Raw genomic sequence first — 23,164 nt, forward strand, 5'->3', positions numbered from 1 at the left:
CACAGGATGAGATGACAGAGTTAATTTGAACTAAGCTTCTATCACTGTGTGCTCACCAGGCACGACGGCTGGGAGCTGCTCAGTGCAGAATCAGCTCTGTTTTGGAAAGGACTGTCTAAACGGCCTCAGCTGATTCTACAGGTAGCTATAACTGATGCCATACAAACCCTGTGCCTGCAGATCTCACAGGAAAACAACTACCAGAGGGGAAGGCACAGCTGTCACAGAAGCAGCAGACTAAAACTCCAAATACTTGCAGTACTTGCCTCATTGGAAGCTTCTTTTGCCCTCTTAAAACAAAATAGGAGAATGTAGAAGAAAACACAGGCAGCCAGACTGAATACTTGCCACGAACAGCAAGGATGCTAAGGAAGGGTGACAGTACAGCCACTGAAGACAGAGCGTGGCCACAAAACTCACTGCTATTCAAAAAAAGTCAGGTGGAATCCCTTCTGACATACAGGAGTCAGAAGTTAGCTGGACGGACAGGCAGGCAGAATACAAGCTGACAGAGCTGACTGAGATGCAGCAGACACTTTGTATGGGCTTCAAAGCAGAGCTCTTCCAACACCCACTTGTCACAACACTTTTCTCCTCTTTTTCCAAAACAATCATCTTTTGTTCTACCTGAGGAGGAATAAGGATCCTCACAGAACCCTGTCTGCTCAAAAATCAAACCTGACACAGCATCTTCCCCTGCTCTAGAGCCCTGTGCCATTTCTCTTCCTCCTCATGGCAATTTAGAGACTTGCAGCAAGATGCAGCTGACCTAATCAAAGCTTCCAGCTCTCCCAAGCAAAATGACAGATTCTTTACTACAAGTCCACAACGGATCAGGAGGAGTGATGGGGCAGGAGAGCTCTGAAGCCACGTGACACTCACGTTGGTAGAGTCTTCAGCAGGTTCTCCCGTAGCTCCAAAGTCACCAGGTTTGCCAGACTGCAAGAGAAAAGGGAAATGAGAAGGCCAGATTCACTGAAAGGACAGAAATACAAGAAGATACTCATATCCCTTCCCTTGAGACAGCCCCCAGTGGCTTGCACAAGTGCATGGATCATTTCATCATCACAGGACAGAGCACATCTGTTTGGAAAGGGGCAAACGGGCAAGCATAAAGGGAGAAGGAGGACTTGGGAGGCCAGGATTTACTCCTTGCCTCTGCCATTGACTGTAGGTAGTATAAGCAGCTGGGATCCAGGAAAGGAACCTTCTCACAGGCTGCCTTTCACAACAAGGAGAATACCCAGAGGTGCAGTACGTCCAGGAGAGCAGCACTCTGTAGCTGCAGGGCACAAGTGAGCACGGTGCCCCGCTCCCACCTTCCCCTCCTTGCTGAGGAGCAGAGCCACACTCACTTCCCGATGTCGTTGGGGAGGCTCTGAAGGGAAACATCATTCAGGGCCAAGTGGCCCAGGCTGCGCAGCTGCGTGAAACCCTCAGGAAGCCTGTGAACAGACAACAGAACAAAACACCATCAGTGCTGAGCACAAACCCAGTGCTGAGCTCTCTGCTCACGTTCCCGGCAGCCAGTCCCACCCCAACTGGTATAGCAGGTGTGAAAGGGAGAAGCAGGAACCAGCCCTGACCCAGGCCGTGCTCCGTTTCCAAGATGCCATCACTCCCTTGCACCAAAGTTGCTGCATGTCCAAGTGACAAACACGTCTCTGAAGTATTTAAGCACGAACCCCAAACCGTGCCAGGTCATTCACCAAAACTTGAAAGGAGGGAGGGTGAGCTACCAACCCAAACACTCAGCAATGGATACTGCTGCACTCCCCAGAATCAGGCAGTATTACTAAAACAGTTTTGAGGTATCATAGGGGAAGGAAAGACCTTAAAGAGCAGAAATCCTTTCCTGTTCATAGGCTGTTCCTGGAGCAAACGACACATGTCTTACAACTCTGAGCCACAGAAACTGACAAATCATTGCAGGGTTTGAAGTGCCCGTGGTTCTACATGTCACACCTGTGCTTGGAGATCCCCAGCGACTGAAAAGCTTCTGCCCTTCTGCCAGTGTTTGGCACCACCAGAGGGAAGCAGAGTTAAATCTATTCAAATGTGAATCGGGAAGCAGCTGCCCAGCAGTATGAAGAGCAGTGGGCATGGGGAGACAGACTGGCACTTATCTCCAGGGGCTCCAGCAGACAACACGCCACGGCATCAGTGCCTGGAAGCTTGGCTCCTCAAGGCAGAAAAGCCAGAACTTCGCAAGACAGCCAGAATAGAGGCAAGTAGAGCCAGAATACTGTAGAGAAGGCAAAGTTCTTGGGCATAGTTCTGGCCACTGTAATACCAAAACAACCCAACAATTTCATCCTAAGCTATAAACAAAGCCAAGAGCAAAAAGGTCCAAGAGATAACGAATGACAACATGCAGCCTTCCTACCAGTCCTCTGTAATCCTATCAGTCCTCACCCACTCTGCTTTGTGCAGCACAGCGAAGGAGGAAGAGAGGAACCAACCTATGCTAGGAGGACAGAAGTCCCTGCCATCCACAGCAGTGGCATTGACATGAACAAAGCCTCAGGAGCCAAGCCACAGGCCCTGCAGAAGAAGGAACTGGCACCAGCTCTTCCCTATGCTGAATGTCCCATGTGTCATGGAGCAGACAAACAAAGGTCTTGGCAAAGGGAAGACGACTGCGAGACGCAGACCAGAAAAAGGATGGAGAACTTCAGCTCTCATTCCCAGCTGCACAAAGGGGCTGCAATGCACCCTCCTACCTGGAAAGGGGATTCCCACTGAAGTCTGCGATCTCCAAGGATTTGCAGAATTTGATGCTTTCTGGAATTTCTGGAATGTCTAGGGGAAACAAAAGACGTGAAAGAAACAGAGGCCCGGAAAGAGTCTATTGTGTAGCAAACAGGACACCTGGTACCAGTGACAGCCTGAGACACAGCAAGACAAGTGAATGTTGATATGTTCACAGCTCCAGCCCCACGATGGACCACTCTGCAGCGCTGCGAAAGGGAAATGCCTCTTTCAGAGCAGAAGTGCAGAGATGTGGTGCTGAGGGGCACGGAGCCGGCCTTACCATTGCGGGAGATGTCCAGTTCCACCAGCTGCATGAAGTTGGCCACCTCGGGGGGAAGTCTCTGGATCTCATTGTCACTCAGGCCCAGTTTACGGAGGTTCAAAAGCCTAAAGAAAGGCTGGGGCAGAAAGAGAACAGAAACGGGTCAGCGGAGCTCCGTGAGCAATTCTCACCTCAGGGCAAACCCCAGTTCCCATCATCTGTCAGCGCCCTGGTGAGGCTTCGAAGTGCACTGCTGCACAGATGGGAGCCCCAATTACAGCCTGCAGAGACGAGGGTGAAAGTCAGCAATTAGTGAGGTTAACTTAATGACTGATGTAACATCTCCATCACACCGCTGCCCTTCTCCTTCCCTTGTAAGATGTGCCGTGAAACAGAGCACCCAGGCATTCAAGCGGTGCACAGTGCAGGGGTCACTGCACAGCAGCTGCCAGCAGACCTGTGATGTTCATGGCTCAGAGAAGCCAACGAAGGAGAAAAACTAAGGGACATCCCAACCAAACTCCCATCCTCACTGTACAGCAGATGCTTATGGCAGTTCGTCTTGCCAGGACATCAAAGATGTTCCCAACCTGCAGGGAAACGTTTGTACCACATGGACTGGAAACAAAGAGAGTAAACTGTCTGCAGGACCCAAGAACCAAGAACTGGAGGAGGAAAGCAAACATTTCTCATAGAAACTCATGGACTCAGAGTGACCCTTACAGGTCTGCTAGTCCAACAGTACCTGACTTCTTCACGCCCCTGACTTTGGAAATTAATTATTTGGTGGTAAATTGGAAGATCCAATCAGAAACCCTCTTTCCAGACATTAACAGCTCTCAGTATTTTTACCACCAAGCACACTCTATCACGATAAGCAGCTCCTACAGTCCTGCAGCTGCTCCTACTGCTGGATATGGGGTATGGGACAGGATGGAAACCAAGCTGTGGTGTTTGCTGCATTTCCTGGATTGTGCTGGGACAACAGACAGTCATAAGGCACTGCAGAAAGTCAGACAGCTTAAAAAGCTCACCTATAACCCCCAGGTACATCCAGAGCCCATTCCACACATCTGCAATAGTGCTGAAGTCTTTGCCTGTACGCGTTTGCCTTCTGCCACACTACAGAGTGCTCTGGGTCGTCCCCACCAGTTCAGAGGGGTTCAGACAACCAAACCTTTACAGGTAATAACCCACGATGCCAACGAAGCACAAGGAACAAACTGGTGATTGTGAAGCGATGAACACAATCACAGAAAGCCCCTCGTTGGAAGGGACCCATAAGGACCACCAGGTCCAGCCCACAGCCCCACGCAGCAGCTCTGCAAACCCCGGGTCTGAGAGCAGCATCCCAACACCTCCTGAGCTCCGGCAGCTCAGCGCTGTGCCTGCTGCCCTTAGCAGCTGCTCCACATCCACTGCAGAACCTTTTCCTGATTCCTATCCCTCCCCAGGTATCAGGATAAAGATGCACAGACCACGAGGAGAGCAGCTCTCCCCACAGAAGGGACCACGATGAGGTCCATCATCTGACTGCACACCCTTCCCTGCCGTGGACCAAAAGCTTTGCAGCAGAAAAGCAAAGCCCTTCTGACGTCAAGCAGCACGAGCTCTCTTTAATTCAGTTTATCTCACGCAAAATCAGTTTAAGAAGAAAGGAAGTAGGTGAAAGTCTACATGACAACAAAGCCCCAAGCAGAGCAGGAGATGCAGAGCTTGATTTGCCATTGTTCCTTGAATCCTTCTCCTAATTTTAGAATGCAAGGAAATTCCAGGCAAGACATTGTGTTGGGCTGGGGAAGAGTGTGCTGCTGGAGAGCAACAAAGGGAAGAGCTCATCCACGGCCGCAGCCCCAACTGCTGTGCCTCTGGTACCAACTGTGAGCATCTCACATCACTTGTGCAGACTTCTGGATAAAATACAATAGAATTTACTGGAATGAAATCATGCTATATTGCAAGATACGTGGGAATTATGTATTGCCTCGTACCAGCACACCTACACTACTGAAAATGCTTGTGAACCAACTGCAGGCCAACTCAAGCACGGCGCTACCGTGACACCTTCAGTTCTTCACACTTCACCTCTTGGAACCGCTTGCAATATTGCAAAATATCCCATCCTGTGCATTCCCTTCTCACACCTATCACTTCTTCCTGACCCAATACTGCAGGACAAGGGAAATGGTTTGAAGCTGAGGGAGGGCAGCTGGAGGTTGGATGTCAGGGGAAGTTCTGTGCTGTGAGAGCGGTGAGGGGCTGCAACAGCTGCCCAGAGAGGCTGTGATGCCCCGTCCATCCCTGGAGGTGTTCAAGGCCAGGTTGGATGGGGCCCTGGGCAGCCTGGGCTGCTGTGAAACGGGGAGGTTGGTGGCCCTGCTGTGGTGGGGGGTTGGAGCTTCGTCATCCTTGGGGTCCCTTCCAACCCTCACCATTCTGTGATCCTGAATACTGACGGAGTGTCATCAGATCTGTGCACAAATTTCCATTCAGCAAACAGCACAACAACAGTACACATCCCATGTCCTGAGTGTAAGCAAAGCTGGACCTGAACAACACACTTTGATGCGACCAGAATTCAAACCAGGCAGAGGTCACCAGACCACAAGCAGAGCGCAGTGCTGCTGTGCAAGAATTGAGATTTTTATACCTGCAAGAAGAGAAAATGAAGCAGAACACAAACGACCCCTCATGTCTACACTGCCCAGAAGACCCTTTTTCATCACTACCAGGGCTGAAGTCAGCGTGAAGCAACCCACGACACTGGGACGGAATGGAGAGCTGACAGAACTGCACACACTAAATGCAGCACGATGCAACGCCCAGCTCTGCACGGAGACCTGGGAACTCCAAACTCCAACCATCACATCCAGGGAGCACAGCTGCACAGCAGACCCATTTGTGACAGCAGAAAGAGAACAAATTAATTTTAAAATCGTCAGTGGGACTAAGAGTGAAAGCCCAAGCAAACGTCTCTTTGGAGGGCAGCAATTATCCCTTTTTCTAATCACTGCTGACCTTGTTTCGCACAGTGGGCAGAAACCATGACAAATTAAGCGCTGTGTGAATCTACTGAGATGAAACAAAAGCACAGAGGAGTGGTGGAGCACTGGCACAGGTTGCCCAAGGAGGCTGTGGATGCCCCCATCCCTGCAGGCATTGGAGGCCAGGCTGGATGTGGCTCTGGGCAGCCTGGGCTGCTGGTTGGCGACCTGCACACAGCAGGGGTTGGAACCAGGTGAGCACTGTGCTCCTGTGCAACCCAGGCCATTCTGTGATTCCATGATCTCAGGGCGACTGTGGCCACACCACAACCCAGGGTAAATCTGACCAACTCCCATCCCCTGAGCTGTGACCCCACAGACAGAGGATTCTATGAGCGCACAGTGAGGGCTACAAGCAAGGGCCGCAGATCCCCAAATACAGCTTTGCTGCAGAGGGTCCAGCAGAAATACAGAACAGCTGAGGCTGGGAGGGATCTCTTGAGGTCAGCCCCAGAGGGCTGCTCAATGCTGTGAGAGGAGGCTCTGAACAGCAACAGGGATGGGTGCTCTGCAATTTCACCAGGCACACGTCACAGAATCACACGATCATTAGGGTTGGAGAGGACCACAAAGTTCATCCAGGTCAACCCCAAGCCATGGCAACTGAGCACATCCCCAGGTGCCACATCTCCACGGTTCTGGAGCACCTCCAGGGGCGCTGACTCCCTCACCTCCCTGTGCAGCTGTGCCACTCTTTCCAAGAAGAGATTGTTTCTAATATGCAACCTGAACCTCCCTGGGCACAAAGTCAGGCCATCAGCCCTTGTTCAATCACTGTTGCCTGGGCACACCTCGCTCCAACCTCTCTGCACGCTGCAGGGCCCCGGTGTCTCGCTTGCAGTGAGGACCCAACACTGAGCACAGCACTGAGGTGCAGCCTCACCACAGCTGAGTACAGAGGGATGAGCACCTCCTGCTCTGCTGGCTGCACTGTTGCTGGCACAAGCTGGGATGCCATCGGCCTCCTTGGCCACCCGGCACACTGCTGGCTCACAGTGAGCCGAGCATCAGCCAATACCCCCAGATCCTTTTCCTCCGCACACCCTTTCCACCACTCCATCTCATGCCTGTAGCAATGCATGGGGCTGTTGTGACCAAAGAGCAGGACCCAGCATTTGTTTTTGCTGGATTTCATCCCATTTTCTTAGGCCCAGTAATCAATGCAGCGCATCCAGCTCTCTCTGTAGGGCCTTCCTTTACTGCGCAGATCAGTGCTTCATCCCAGCTCAGTGTCCCGCACCAACTTATTAAGGGTGCACTCAACGCCTTCGTCCAGATGGCCAATAAAGATACCAAACAGGGCCACCCCCAGTACTGACCCCTGCCTAACACTGCTCGTGGCCATTTGTCAGCAGGACAGCACTCTGTTCACCACCTCTCAGGTCCCGGCCATCAGCTGGTTTGCCATCCAGCAAAGAGTGCACCCACCCCAGCCACGGGCTGCCAACTCGTACCTATGAAGGTGCCAGCATGACCACTGAGGCTGTGACAAGGCCCCAGGACGTGAATGAAGGGTTATAACAGAGTACTGGTCAGGAACAGCAGCTTTCAGAGCACAGGATGGGACGCACCTCCAAAGGCTGCCTTCTAATGCAGGGCAACGCCTGGCAGGGCCCTGCCTCCTCCCTCTGCTCACTCATTCAGAGGAATCAAGAAGTGGAAAATGCAAAAAGGAGAAAGGACAATGGATAAAAGGATCAGAATGAACCCTTTGAAATACCACTCGACTGTGCCATTTCCCAGAAACAACAGACTCCCGAGGGCAGACCTGGAGAGCCAACACTCCCACAGGGTTAATGGCCAAGGAGCTCCCCCAGCCCGTTCCAAGGAGACACAGTGAAGCATTCCCTCTGCTTTGGTCTCTCAGGACGTCATCCTGTCCCTCAGGGGTGTCACCACATCATCTCCATCCAGATACCAAGGCACTGACCACCACCACCGTCTGGGCAGTGCTCTGCTATAGGCAGAAGAACACCCAACAGAGTGCTTCCCAAGGCTGCAGCGCCACAGAACAAAGCCAGGTCAGAAGCCACAATGACCCTGCCTGCGATGCTACTCAGATAAGGGAGCAACAACTTATCCATCTGGAGAGCAGGAACTGCCTTCACCATGTAAACACAGCCTTTGCCAGAACTGCACAGAACATTCCTGCCCTGGCAGTCAGAACCAGCAGTGTGTTCTAAGCTCCCAGGGCCACGTGCCAGGCTTGGACCCCTCCTCGTTTCCTCAAAAACAACCTGAGCCCAGGGCTGTCCTGAGGACAAAGGCCCAGAGGTGCAGGCGTTGGATCAGGTGAGGATGGATCAGGTTGGGAGGTGGTGGAGGCACCGACCCTGGGGGTGTTCAAGGAAAGGCTGGATGCTGTGTTGAGGGACGTGGTTTAGTGAGAGCTATTGGTGATGGGTGAGCGGTTGGACTGGATGAGCTTTTAGGTCCTTTCCAACCTTGGTGATTCTATGATTCTATGATGCCAGCGTGCTTCTGCACTTCCAGCCCAAGCTGGAGGGGCTCCAGGCACAGCTCCTGCTCACCTTCCAGCCCTCACAGCGCAGCGATAAGGACAGGTCCTCCCTACACCTCATAACTCTTAGGAGAATTTCAAGTCCAGCTGTCAGGCCCTGCTGGAACAGCCCCACTGCCTTCAGCAGGACAGCACACGTTTAATTAAAGGCCAAACCAGACTCTGGAGCAGGAGGGTAATTACAACTCTCCCGGTGATTCACATGCCCAGCACCTGGTTCCCATGCTCCAAGAAGCGGGGTCACAGCAGCACGCAGCACAGCTCACCACCTGTCCCCAACCAGAGCCGAGGCACAGCGCTCGGCTGCCGTGGGCAGAGCTGTCAGCAGCGTGAGCGGCTCCTCGGAGCAAAGAGGGGCTGCCTTGCATGTGTCAAACCCACCATGAGAAGTGTGAACAGAGCGGGGCTCCTCCTCCTCCCCCTGCGACAAAAGGAAGAGCCACGCTTTGATGGCAGCGCCAGCAGGATTGCCTCTGGGCAAAGGCAGCTGCATGGGAGAGATCCACGCCGAGCTGGGAGCAGAACTACAAAGCAAAGCACTCGGGAGCTGATCACCTTTAAGGCTGAACTCCGTCCTTCCAAGTCACTGCGCTCAAAGCCAACTCATTACAGGTGAGGCCACAGAACCAGACAGACTCCCAGCCCTCAGCTGGACACACAGACAGCAACACAGCCCTGCAGCAGAGCACGGCCTGCTGCGTTTCATCACCAGAGCAGAACTCAGCACACACCTTTCCCCCCCACCCTGGCCAGAATGCAAAGTGCAAGAAAAAGGAATTATTCCACCTGAAATGCAGTGAGATTAATGGACTTGAGCAGGACCAGCGTAACCAACAGATCAGAACAGCACGGAGCTCCAGCTGAAGGGCAGCACCCAGGTTTGAAGGGAAGCCCTGATGCCAAGAGACCTCAGTGAGGTCCCTATGGGAAACCTCAGTGCTCTCCACCACTCGCTGAAAGGTTGTAGGTGGTTGGGGGTCGGCCTCTGCTCCCAGGTAACAGCAACAGGGTAAGAGGTGATGGCCTCACGTTGCACCAGGAGACAGGTTGGACATGAGGAAGAATTTCCACTCCAAAGAGGGGTGATGCAGCGGCATGGGCTGCCCAAGGAAGCGGGGGAGTCACCATTCCTGGAGGTGTTCAAGACCGTGGAGATGTGGCACTTGGGGACACGGCCAGTGGGCATGGCACAGATGGGCCAACAGCTGGTCTTGGTGGTCTTAGTGCTGCTTTCCAACCTTAATGACTGGGGCTCTGCTCCCACCACTCATACACCTCACACCAGGACGGTCCTCACAGACCCCTCCGAATCACAGAATTGTAGAGGTTGGAAGGGACCTCCAGAGATCATGGAGTCCAACCCTCTGCCAAAGCAGGTTCCCTACACCAGGTCGGTGCACGCTGCCAGGACACTCAGACACACGTGAGTAAGCACAAGACCACATGCAGCAGTCACACATCCATTCGCCATCCCAAACAAGGGATCTTGCCAAATAGCAAATCCAACTGCAGCAGCGTTCCATCCTTCACCACTGCAGCTTTGGCCTCTTCTGACCACAGGCGCACATGGCAGCACCTGAAAGGCAGCAGCTCCACAATCCCAAGGAGAAACTGCTCTGCAATAGCTGAGCACCGGGCTGCAGACCCACGGCCGCAGTAACGCAGCTCTCCGTAATGCAGCCCAGCCGGATTTCCGACTATTTAACCCCACGGATCAGGCCCTGAGGAATGCACTTGAAATCTATAAAAGCGCTTCACCATCGGGAGCGCATTCCAGCTGAGACAAAGCAAGTTGTCTCCACGCCAAGCGCTCAGCCAGCTGCCTCTTCCTATAGGCATTTAACCAGGACAGAGGAATGCAGCCCCCCCGGGGGGGAGAACGCAGCAACTGCTGGGCTGCAGACAGCAACAATGCCCCAGAATCTGATGCAGGAGCAAAGTGGGAGTAAAGTGGGATCTCTGGTCCAAACGAAACAACAAAAATTAAGTCAGAGCTGCAGAGAGGAAATCCCCAAGTCAGAATCAGATCATCAGAGTTAACGCGCTGCTCTTGCAAAGAGCTGAGTTTGGGGCTCTGTCGTGTTTTTGTTCTGTTTTTAACAGAACTGCAGTAATTCATCGCCTCAGAGTGCATCTCAAATGAAGAAGCAACAGCAGACAACCCCCTCGCTCTCCAGCCCCATCCTTTCTCGCCCATCCTACCCTTCCCCCCCCCCCCTTCCCCAGCACAGCATCTCTCCTCGTGATCCCCTCCAACCTCCACACCAGGGTCAAAAAGAGACCCGATTCACCACCTCCTCCTCCTCAGCCATTTTTTGACCATAGAAGAGCCAGCCAGCAATTACAAAGGCAATTTCCTTATCTGTAATGTCACAAATGTTAGCAATGGGGAGTAATGCCAAGAGTCAGACAATAACCTGTCCCAACTGTTTCAAGTAGGAGTGCATTTTCTTGCAGCCGAAATCATCTCGCCCCGTGCATTCATACAGCACGCATCTCCAGCACTGCAAGTGACTTTGAGAGGCACAACAGAAACAAAAACCCCGAACCAAATGAAACCACAAATCAGCTCTAATCCTGGAGCTGGGAAGCAGACAGGGCAGGCATGGCCAGGAGGATGAGCTGATTTTGAGCAGGGCAACCACAGCACTGCAAATCACAATCCTGGGGGTCCAGAGGAGTGCATTTGGGGGCTGGAAAAGGTTCTAGGAAGAGTGAAACGTCCCCGTGTGGAAGGAAGGAGCAGGAGATCCTCAGACAAAAGGCACCAACAGCTTCTGTGGACAGGAAGGACACAAATAGGAAGGTGTCAAAGGGGCTCTCCAAGGAGCAGCTCAGACACCACGAAATGCCCAGAACTGGAAATGGGAGGAGGAGGAGGAGTTGGGAACCTTGGAGAACAGCACAGCTGAGAGCCGTGCACGCCATGAACCACGCACAGAGCATCTGAGGACCCACCGTGCTCCTTCACTGCTCTTCCTCATCTGTGTTTGTCGAGGAGACACGGAAGTAAAGCCACGAAACCCAAGGCCATCAAACCCTGCGTTTGGAGGCTGGAGAGAAGTGATGCCACTCCGATCTTCAAGAAGGGCAAAAGGAGGATCAGGAGACTCCAGGTTGGGCAGCTTCAACTCAGAGCCTGGGAAGGTGACCAAGAGCAAATGCTGGACATGAGAGAGGGTAAAAACCACCCAGAGCAGACAGCATGGGTTCATCATGCCTAACCAGTGTGGTAACGTCCTGCAAGGAATGGATGAGGGGAGCAGCAGGTATGGTCACCTTCCTGCAATTCGGTACTGCCTCTGACACTCAGTCCTCCACATGCCTTCAAAGAGAAGCTGCTGAGCATTGGGCTGGATGCAAAGATCACACACTCACAGAATGATGTTGGGGGAGATGGAGAGGAGGACTGAGAACCACCTGGACAGGCCCAGTGATGGTGGCCAGCAGTGCAAGGTCTGGGTGGAGGCCAGGAACGAGCAAACGTGCCTCCAAGGGTCAATGCTGGGGCTGCTCAGCCTGGAGAAACAGCAGCTTGGGGGATTCCATCAGTGCCCACAGATGCTGCCAGGAGGGCACAGAAGATGGAGGAGGCTCTGCTCAGCACTGCTCAGCACCAGGACAAGAGGCAACCTCACCAGCTGTGGCATGAGAGGTTCCTCTGCCCATCAGGAAGCATTCTGCTGTGCGGGTGGCTGAGCAGCAGCATGGGCTGCCCAGGGGCTGCAGGGTCTCCTCCTTGGAGATGTTCAGCAGCTGCTGGGCACCTGCTCTGGGTATCCCTGGGGTGGGCCTGATGGAGCCCGAGGTCCCTGCCAGCCTCAAATTGTTCTGCAGTCCCAGGAAATCCAGGAATATTCAGGGGAACACGCACAGCAGGTCGGGTGAGACCTAAGGAGGTTAACCCCTAATCATCAATTAAACACCACCCCAATCATTCCCAGCAGATAATCAGAGAACAGCCGAAGGGAATAAGGAGGGATCTCAGAGATGTGAGCAGATAATTCCCAAATGAGCTGTGGGGCCACGGTGATACCGTATTTATTCATTTAGAGGCAGTGCCCACGATCAGGAGCAACGGAAGGTAAACCTTTGCCAGTGGTATCACCGAGGAACAGGAAAAACTCCAAGGTGCAAACTCATCCCACGCAGCCACAGACAGGAGACACCGTCAACCACATCACAGAGCCGTATCTGGAGGTTTGCAGTTACGAGATCGCTGAACCCAGAGGAAAGACCGAGTGGGTGCTGCTGCTGATGACCTCACTTTGTAGTGCAGAACCAGCAAAGGGGAGCACGCGTGAGAGGCAGCATCGTCTCAGCCACAGCACCAAAACCTCCTGCTTCACTGAGCCTCGTCTCCCAGCCCGCCTTCCTGCCTCACTGCTGCACTCACTTGAACCTCCTCCTCCTCCAAGACCCGAGTTTCTTCCTAGCAGCACGCAGGGCACACCAACATGAAGGCAACCACACACCTTGGAGCTCACACAGAAGTGCATGGTCAGCTCTTGTTGGTAGTCCACTAAAGTCTATGTAAAATCACCTCCTTGCTCATCAATACCTGGAGTTGCACAAGCTCTTTTTTCCCCGTCAATGAGCCGATTCTCAGCTATTGCCACTCCAGCACAACATCTCCTCTCCTCACCACCCAGGCTGGATGTGGCTCTGGGCAGCCTGGGCTGCTGGTTGGCGACCCTGCACACAGCAAGGGATTGGAACCAGGTGAGCGCTGTGCTCCTGTGTAACCCAGGCCATGCTGGGGTTCTGTCATTTATAAGACAGGCAGTTACAGCACAGAGGAGAACGAGGGTGACACAACCTGCCCTGTTTATCATCTGGGTAGCAGCACACCCAGAAAGTCGGCTTTCAGAGCACCAAACCCACATCCATGTGTACACATTAACTATACAGCCCCTGAGAGGCACGGAGCAGTGCCAGCCCTGTGCACAGGTAACAATCAAGCCAAACCAGTTTGCTGGCTGGTTCTGCTAACCGAGGCAAACAGCGTGCAGATCTGACACAACCATGACACAGCGGTGCCTGCTGCAGCCCTTGCTGGGCACGGAGCACTCTGGGTCTCGCTGGGCAGGGCCAGCACCGAAGGGTGATTCACGGCTCCCAGCTTTCTCAGGGAAAGGCTATTAGCATGGTCAGATTAAAAGGAGCAGCTCCACTCCGCCATGCAAGTAAATAAAAGACGCCACCCTGCTTGCAAGCCGCAGATGCCAGAAAATTAAAAGCTTAATTAGGCTCGGAGGCTCCACCTCGTCTTGGGAAAGTGACAAACACGGCTCTGGGTTTTGTCCTGCTCCGGACAAAGGGCAGCGATGCTCTCACCCTGGACCAACTGCAGCCCAGCAGGAGGAGCCCGGAGCCCTCTGCCAGCCGAGGCTGAGATCATGCAAACAGCAACAGGACGGGGTCTGCAGGGCTGCCGTCCTCCGGGCTGCTCCAGCCAGGCGTGCACCTCTTCTGCTCTTCAGCGTGAGATGGAAGCAGCTCGCCACGCAGCAGGACACAAAACACCGCACAGCTGACCAGGGAGTTTTTGGTAAGGATGGAGCAAAGTGGGGAAACCGCATCCCCTCAATCAGACGCACCTTTCCACATCCACCACTGCTCAGAACCCTCGGGATCCCATCAGCCCTGGGCTCCGATCAGCCACGTTCGTCCTCTTTCCCATCCCCGACTCACAGCTCTTGCTGTCCAGGTGTCCCTGCAGCCCCCGGTCCCCACGTCCCGCTGCATGCTGCTGCCGACACCAGGCCTCCTCCCAGCCCACCACCCGGCTCATTATCTGCAGTCCCTGCTCAGCTCCACCTCCTCCTCCTCCTCCTCCTCCTCCAGGTCCCAATTTCCGCTCCTCCCAGGTGTCTCCTGACCTCCCCGGTGCCTCCCCATGCCCCAAACCCGAGCGCTCCTCAGCAGAAGGCACCGGACCCACGCAGCCCGAGCTGAGCAGTTCTGAGGTGCCAACCCCATCAGAAAGGAATGAATCACAGAATGTCACCCGTTGGCACAGACCCACAAAGGATCCCCCGAGTCCACATCCAGGCTCTGAGAGCAGATCCCCACTGACCACACTCTGCTCCATCCACCACCTCCGCGGTCCAAATGCCACACCACCTTCATGTCGGGTGCTCCCTATGGGTCCCTTCCAACTGGAATGCTACGATTCAGTCCTTTCTGGTGAGATCAGCACCTCCAAACTCCACGTTGCAGACTAGGCCAGCAAGGCAGATCTCTGGATCTCAGGCACCCAGCGAAGAGCAGGGGGAACTTCTCAAATAAGATCACCTTCCATTTAAGCACCCATATCACCTGGCAGCAAATCCCCACCACAAGGCAGCAGATGCTCCCAGCATTGATTTCATCCATCACTTCAAGCAAGCAGAGTTCAGCCACCACAGTGTGAAACCCAGACTCGGCACAGACAACATTCCACGTGGGACAAATAAAGAGGAGCAGCAGCAGGCAGTTGAGCACTGCTGGGAGGAGAGAAACATGCATTCACCTCTCCAGCCAAGGAAGGAAGAGTCCAAGGAAGCACAGCCTTGTCACTCAGCAATGCCAGAGGCTGACACATCCTCTCATCGGATCCAGGGCTGAACAGCATCAGAAGGGGATGTGGGAAGTGCTGGTCCAGGGCTAAACAGCATCAGAAGGGGATGTGGGAAGTGGATCCAGGGCTAAACAGCATCAGAAGGGGATGTGGGAAGTGCTGGTCCAGAAGAAAACCATGCCACCCCTCTATTCCTTCACTTCAAATCCACCACCGCTGCCTTCCCCCAGAATCCTGCTTTGCACCCTTGAAAACAAACCTGCTCTGGCTGGGCGTGCTAACAATGACTGCGTACTCTCATTCGTGTTTTTCTACGTGATCCCCATTTATTACCCTCCTGTCCCTCCCCTACACACACACTTCAGTAATTGACCGCCCTGCGTAACGCTGCTGGAGGATCTGTTTGTGCCCACACAGCAGCCGTATCCCGCAGCAACGTCCTCCTGCACGAGATGTGTGTGTAGGAACACCTCCTGGCATCCAGGAGAGCAGCTCTCCCTGCTCACATCACGACCCCCTGTGCCAGCCCAAGGGTGGTTCTGTACCAGCACATCCCTGCTCTGCCGGAGCGCAGCAGCTCCATCTGCGCCACGTGCCATCGGCGGCTCCACGGCAGGAGATCTGCTGGGGTGGCTGCAGTGGGAAACACCATTTCTGCTCCCTCCTCCCCACACGGCAGCCCCAGCAGCTGCTTGGGCAGCATGGGAGGTGCAAAGCCCGTTTCCCAGCTGCGCACCTCTGACCCTCACCTCTACTCATAAAGAAGAGCGCGACCACACAAAGTCCAGCACAGCATTTCTCTTCCAGGTCTCTGCCAGGATAGGCAGTAGAGCCTCACCTCAGCCACAGGCAGTGCCTTTACACACGCTCGTTCATGAACAGGCCTATTTCCCTTCTAAGCCTACGTAAATTATGAGCAAACCTTGATTTGCCTCGTGCGAAAGCTGCTGCACACCTCCCACCAAGCTCCTTTCTGCTCCCTGCACCTCTTCTGACTCTCCCACCACTTTTGGGACTGCAGGGCTACAAGCACCATTTATAGGACAACAGCCTCTTTTTTTTATTTTCCTCTTTTCTGTTGCTTTTCTGATAACTCCTCACCAGAGAAGTCTAAAAATTGAGGACGTTCCATTGCCACCAAGGCAGCCACGATGCCAGGACAGGTTACAGCACCAGTGCTGATGCTGCAGAGCAGAGCAGACGTAAAACCCGGAGTTCAGCAACTGCATCCACCAGTACAGTCAGAGTGAGAGCAGAAAGGAGGCACAGAGGGGAGGACAGATGTAAAGTGGGCAGGATCGGACCCTCCTGACTGCAGAACAAGCCAAGTGTCGGCATAAAATTCCCATTTATCATCCAAAAGATGCTCTTGAAAGCTGAGGAAAAAAAACAGTGTCTGCAGCTCAGGCAGAAGTCCAAACAGCTCTACGTGAACCAAGCTAAGGCTGCGACTGCTCACAGGGCGAGGAGCAGCGAGGATCAGCAGGTTCATTGAGAGGTGTTGCAATGGGCCTCCTCTGCAAGAGGACGCTCATCATCAGCCCCAACCTGCCTGCAACACCAGCCTCCCAGCAGCCTGAGAAACATCTCTGCCCGGAGCTCATCCCTACAGACACGATGGGAGAGAGCCAGCAGAGGAAGAGCCGCCGCTCCATCCCTGACCCGGACTGGCTCAGGGTGCCTCCAACAAGAACAAGCAGGGAGGCACAGAGAAGAGCCACCACTGCAGCAGAATCCATACAGACAGGGATGCGCTCATGGTTCAGTGGAGCAAAAATGAAACACATCGCTGCGGACTGAATTAAAAGCAAGGCTTTGGGCTTTTTTTTCCCCCCCAGATCCTTTTTTCTTTCAGTCTTGATGGCAATAAGAACACGCCAGTAGTTCAGAGAATGAATCGAACGCTTGGCTTGGAAAGGACCCTAAAGCTCACATGAAAAAGTTGGGTCGAAAAGGACCTTAAAGATCACCCATTTCCAACCACGGCCTGGGTGCTCCCCACCACGTTAGGCTTCCCAGGGCTCCAGCCACAGGCCTGGGTGCTTCCAGGGATGGAGAAACAAGAGAAGCCCAACGAGACGCTTTAGAACAACAACATCGTTACGTTTTCCCCTTGATAATTTCAATAAAGAGGCAACTTGGCTCACATTTACTCCTAGGAGCTCCTATCCAAACACTCTGCAGTGACACACTCCCTCTCTCCAGCACACTTAACCACCTCTTGAAGAAAGGTACAATCACCAAGGGTGCGTGAAGAATTCCTTCCAGAATTCCTTCCACTCCTGTCCCGAGGTTCTCTCCCTCCTGAGAGCACAGGCTCACAGTCCAGCTCGACTCGCTGCGTCCCACACTGCTCACCACCACTTCAGCACAAAGGAGCACGGCTGTGTTCAGAGCTCTCCCTGGGGAAAGGTCACAAAAACCATCACCACAAAGATCCACAACGATGCTCAGAGGACCGGAGCACCTCTGCATGGAGAAAGGCTGAGGGAGTCAGGCTCGTTTGGCCTGGAGAACAGAAAGCTCCAGGGAGACATCAGTGCAGCCGCCCAGTACTTGAAGGGAGATTCTAAGCAGGAGCGGGACTGACCTTTTACATGGACTGACAGCAATAGGAAAGGCTTTTAAGTTAATAGGGGAGATTGGAGTGAGATGCGAGAGGGAAATCCTTTCCCGAGAGGCAGTGAGGCCCCAGCACCGCTGCCCAGAAACACGGGTGCCATCCCTGGAGCTGCCCAAGGCCACGGATGGGGCGAGCTGCTGGGGGGCAGCCAGGCCACGGCAGGGGGGTCCCTTCCAGCCCAGGGATTCTGTGGCTCTGTGATTCTATGAAGGAAACCATGGGAACGGGAGACACCCGGGTCCTGCCCACAGACACCTACAGACCTCCGCCATCGGATCTGCACCGTTTGTGCCGACACACAACAAACAATTTACCTCAGCGACATCTGTGCAAAGTGCTGGGGTGGATCGGAATTAGGGAAGGACCACAGAATCACAAAGGTTGGAGAAGACCTCCGAGATCACCAGCCCAACCCCAACCCACCCCACCGAGATCACAGAATGGCCAGGGTTGGAAGGGACCTTAAGGGTCATTAATCTCCAACCCCCTGCCACACGCAGGGAATCACCGGTCCAACCCCAACCCACTCCACCGCGCCTGCTGACCGCGTCCCCACGCGCCACATCTCCACGGCTCTCAAACACCTCCAGGGACGGAGATTCCCCCACCTCCCCGTGCAGCTGTGCCGCCGCACCACCACCCCTACTAAGAAGAAACACCCCCTAATATCCGACCTGAACTCCCAACGTGGGCCCTTCACCTCCTGTCCTATCGCTGATCCCCGGGAGCGGCGGCCGCCCCCCCCCCCCCCTCGCTCCAGCCCCGCTCACGGCCCGCACGCAGGGAGCACCGAGGTCTCCCCGAGCCCCGCTCCGCCCCACGCCGGCCCCGCTCAGCCCCGCCGCTTTTCTCCGGACGCACTGCGGGCTCCCGGTGCGTTTTCTGCACTCCGAAGCCGAGCGGCGCACACGGCAATAAATAACAACAAACTTCCTCCCTGCCCGCTACGACCCGCGGACCGAAACGAACCCTTCCGTTCGCGCCGCCCCCGCCCGGCGCCGAAGCGCCGAAGCTCCCGAGCTCGCAGCCGGCCCCGCTCACGTCTCCGGGCGGCTTCGGGGCCGCAGCCCGCGGGGCGATCCAGGCCCGGAGCTCCGCCGGGAGCGCCGCGAAGGCCGCGCCGACGGGCGGGGGAAGGGAGCGGAACGCCGGGCCGCGGTGCCGGGGCCGAGGCGGGGCCGGGCCGAGGCCTCACCTTGGGCAGCTCGCGGAGCTGGTTGGCGTCCAGCAGCAGCTCCTCCAGCGAGCGGCTGTAGCGGTAGATCTCCTCGGGCACGGCCTGCAGCGAGCAGTGCCGCCGGTCCAGCGCCTCCACGTGCCGGTTGCAGCGCCAGAGCGGCGGGACGCAGCGCAGCATCGCGGCCCGGATCGGTCCGGGGAGGGGAGAGGGGAGGGGGGAGAAACCGGGAGAGCCGCGCCGGGAAGGGCCGCCCGGGGGGGGGGGGGGGAGGGCCCGGATGTGCCGTGCGGAGGGGGCGGCGCCGAGCGGGGAAGGGCCGGGCGGCACCGCGGCACCGCCGTGCGAGAGCACCGCCGCCGACGGGACGCGGCTCGGCCCGCCCCCCGCGGGCGGCGTCGGGAAACGGAGTGCGGAGCGGAGAGGAGCGAAGCGGTCGGTGCGGCACCGAAAGGCGGCGGGGCGACGGGAAGCCGCGCTGTGCCCCGGGAGCTGCTGGCGACGGCCTCGAGTGGTGCTGGGAACGTTCGGAATGGAGACGGGAACGATTCCTTGTTGGAAAGAGCGGTAACGTGCGCTGGCAAAGGATGCTCGGGGAATCGCAGAATGGCCCGGGTTTGAAGGGACCCCAAGGATCACGAAGCTCCAACCCCCACCACAGCATGGCCAACCTGCTGCCTCTCGTGGGCAGCTGTTCCAGCACCTCATCGCTCTTACAGCAAAGAACTTCCCCTGACATCCAACCTCAGTCTGCCCTCCCTCAACTTCAGACCATTTCCCCAGCTGCCCAGAGAGGCTGTGGATCTCCATCCATCCATCCCCCGTCCATCCCTGGAGGTGTTCAAGGCCAGGTTGGATGGGGCCCTGGGCAGCCTGGGCTGCTGTGAAATGGGGAGGTTGGTGGCCCTGCTGTGGTGGGGGTTGGAGCTCCGTGATCCTTGGGGTCCCTTCCAACCCGGGCCATTCTGTGATTCTGTCCTTAGGGAAGCTGTGCTGTCAACAACCAGGTGAGGGTCAGGTTGGACGTCAGGAAAAGGTTCTTCCCTGGAGGGCAGTGGGCATGGAGCAGCTCCTCAGGGCGGTGGGCACAGCCCCGAGCTGCTGGGGGTCGAGGAGCATTGGGACGCTTCTCTTAGACATTGGGTTTAGATGGTGCTGTGTGGGGCCAGGAGTTGGATTCAGTGATTCTCGGGGATCCCTTCCAGGTGGGAATATTTGATGATTCTAAGAACCACCCCCTCTGTTCTCTGTATGCATCAGCAGTTTCCAGGAGAATGGCTGATTGATTGAAGTTGAAAAGGGACCTTAAAGATCACGGGCTGCCAACCTCCTGCTGTGGGTTGGGTGTCCCCACCAGCTCAGCCCAGGGCCCCGTGTCCCATCCTTGGGCACCTCCAGGGATGGGCATCCACTCTTCTCTGGGCAGCAGTGCCACAGCTTCACCCCCTCCGTGTGAAGGACTTCCTCCTCTTTTTTTGCTGGCATCCTCTTTCAGAATGACGAGGACACCCACTGCTGTGTTAGCAGCACACAGCCCTGTCACTGCCACAGCAGGAAAACTGAGGACCCACATAAGAGGGTGTGTAGGAAACCACCGTCAAATTGGAGTTTTCATAGGGGAAGTTGAACTGTTTACCTGGAATAAAGGTTATGTGGATGGAGTCTTCCCAAATACACTGAAATACTAAAGAAACTTCAGCCTCGATCTCTTCCTGCTCCTGGGATCAGCAATCCTCAGGATTCTCCCACTTTGCACTTTCACAGACCACCAGCAGGAACCGGACAGAGAACAGCATTCCATACATTGAAGACCTGAAATCTGAGGTCCGGGGCCAAATAAAACATGGGGTGGAATGCAGAGCTATAATAAGGTGCATCCGTGCACGGTGTCACTCAGGGATTGGTTGCCGCTTTTGTCCAAGCATTGAAATCTCAGTCAGGAGACTCAGAAAAACGTGTTTCATTGCTGGGGTTGGATAGGGACAAACAGGAGGAACAGAAAGAGGAACAGGCTGGAACCCAAGGAATACACAGACCGAACTTGGCTGAGTCTGCTGGAGTTATTAAACACCAGACAGAGCTCACCGGAGCACCTTTATCCATTGGGGTGACACCTCAAGCCTTGGAAGCAATCCTGCGCAGGCAGAGGTCTGAGCAGAGGTGCAGAATCTGACAAACTTCCTTTTCCCTGCCGTGCTGAAACAAGCCGATTCAGAACTTAAGGACCACTCCTCCAGGCTCAAAGATTGTCCCAGGCTTCTCTGATACGTTTTTCTTTAAGCTGCATTCTCTTGAGGCAGTGCTGATGAGGCACCAGGAAAGGCTCAGACCTCCTTCAGGTTGGACATCAGGAACTATTTCTTCTCAGTCAGTGGCGATGCAGTGGGATGAGGTTCAACAAGGCCAAGTGTCGGGTTCTGCACTTTGGCCACAACAACCCCAGGCAGCGTTACAGGCTTGGGGATGAGTGGTTGGACGAGTGTGAAGAAGAGAAGGACCTGGGGGTGTTGGTTGGTGCTCGGTTGAATGTGAGCCCACAGTGTGCCCAGGTGGCCAAGAGGGCCAACGGCGTCCTGGCCTGCATTAGAAATGGTGTGGCCAGCAGAAGCAGGGAGGTGAGCATCCCCCTGTACTCAGCACTGGTGAGGCTGCATCTCGAGTACTGTGTTCAGTTTTGGGTCCCTCACTGCAGGAAAGATGTTGAGATCCTGGAGCGTGTGCAGAGAAGGGCAACAAAACTGGTGAGGGGTCTGGAGCACAAGTCATGAGGAGCGGCTGAGGGAGCTGGGATTGTTCAGTGTGGAGAAGAGGAGGCTCAGGGGAGACCTCATTGCACTGTACAACTGCATGAAGGGAGGTTGTGGTGAAGAGGGATTTGGCCTCTTCTGCCAGGCAACGAGCAGGACACGGGGCAATGGCCGCAAGTTTTATCAGAGGAGGTTCAGGTTGGACATAAGGAAGAACTTCTTCTCTCAGAGAGTAGTCAGGCACTGCAATGGCTGCCCAGGGAGGTGGTGGAGTCACCGTCCCTGGCAGTGTTCAAGAGGCGCCTGGATGACGTGCTGCGTGATATGGTTTAATACTAGTGGTGGCAATGGTGATGAGGAGACGGTTTGGACTGGATGATCTTATAGGTCGTTTCCAACCTTGGGATTCTTGTGATTCTTGTGATTCAGTGGCAGCTGCACAGGGCAGTGGGGGCTCTCCATCCCTGGAGGTGCTCCAGAGCCTTGGAGATGTGGCACCTGGGGACGCGGTTGGTGGGCATGGTGGGATGGGGTTGGACGTGGGGATCTTGGGGTTCTTCTCCAACCTCAGCGATTCTGTGATTCTATCACAGAGCTGAAGAGCTGGAGCCAACACCTGCAGGCCCAGCCCTGAGCTCTTGGCTCTGCTTTGCACCAGTGCTGTTTCTTTCCTGTAGGGGGTCAGAAAAACTGATGATCAGGTCCAGGCTGAGAGCTCCAGCACTCTGGTTAAAAGGGTTTCCTTCTCACCCCAAACGTTTTGGGGATGCTTTCAGCAGAACGTAGAGCCTCCTCCGCCAGCTGCCACCAGGCAGAGCTGGTCAGTGCTTGGTGCAGCTGCATCTCCGCAGCTTGAGGCCATCAGCAAGTAAAGCACAATGCATCCCAGTTCCATCCCTGTTGGAGCAGCTGGGCTTCGCTCTGGGTAAGGATGAGCCCTGGCCCCCCAACCTCCCAATCTGTGATCACCACTTGGTACTGGCACACCTCAACTGGAGCCCAGGAACACAAGAACGCTTTGGATCCATCTCAACTTTCCGTGTCTTCCAAGCAACGACCTCAGATCCTTACGAGGGGGCTGTTCCCAGCTTGGGTGAGCAAAGGAAGGTGAGTCCAGTGGAGTGGAGCCACGGGGCAAGACTTGCAAGTTGCTTCTGCAAAATGCCCCTTGTGCTCACATCTCCCAACCAGCTCGCCCTGATGGCTGACGCTGCCAAAGGATGCACTGAGGAAGCCCTAGAGACAACTCCTGTTTTGCAGCGGCGTTCTGCCAACAGGGAACACAGAAAAGTCCATTAAGGTCCATATGGCTGAAAGACAATCAGAGCTTAATACAGATTTAATAAATCCAAGTTACTTCTCGTTGCTACAGTAGCCTCCTTGAACCTCAGTGAGAGAAAGGAGGAATCTTATTTGAAGACTATACTGTTTGTATCCACAGCAGGTGTGACTGAAGCTGCCCCATTCATTGGCA

General features: G+C 54.9%; 1 protein-coding gene across 1 annotated transcript in view; it reads right to left on the minus strand.

Annotated features, from left to right (window-relative positions):
- The window catches only part of LOC122193185 (leucine-rich repeat-containing protein 1-like), a gene marked incomplete at its 3' end in the record, with an annotated part of 31,346 nt that extends 12,208 nt beyond the window's left edge, over positions 1-19,138 (minus strand). The window contains exons 1-5 of the mRNA XM_042893911.1: positions 18,962-19,138; positions 3,035-3,152; positions 2,724-2,802; positions 1,356-1,445; positions 883-939 (exon numbers count right to left, since the gene is read on the minus strand). Coding sequence (XP_042749845.1) covers positions 883-939; positions 1,356-1,445; positions 2,724-2,802; positions 3,035-3,152; positions 18,962-19,123 — 506 coding nt within the window. The remainder of the gene's footprint in view (positions 1-882; positions 940-1,355; positions 1,446-2,723; positions 2,803-3,034; positions 3,153-18,961) is intronic.
- Between the last annotated feature and the right edge of the window lie 4,026 nt (positions 19,139-23,164).

The sequence above is a fragment of the Lagopus leucura genome, unplaced genomic scaffold, assembly GCF_019238085.1.
Source record: "Lagopus leucura isolate 7727_CA_CO unplaced genomic scaffold, USGS_WTPT01 161-1_obj-0_obj, whole genome shotgun sequence".
NCBI lineage: Eukaryota > Metazoa > Chordata > Aves > Galliformes > Phasianidae > Lagopus > Lagopus leucura.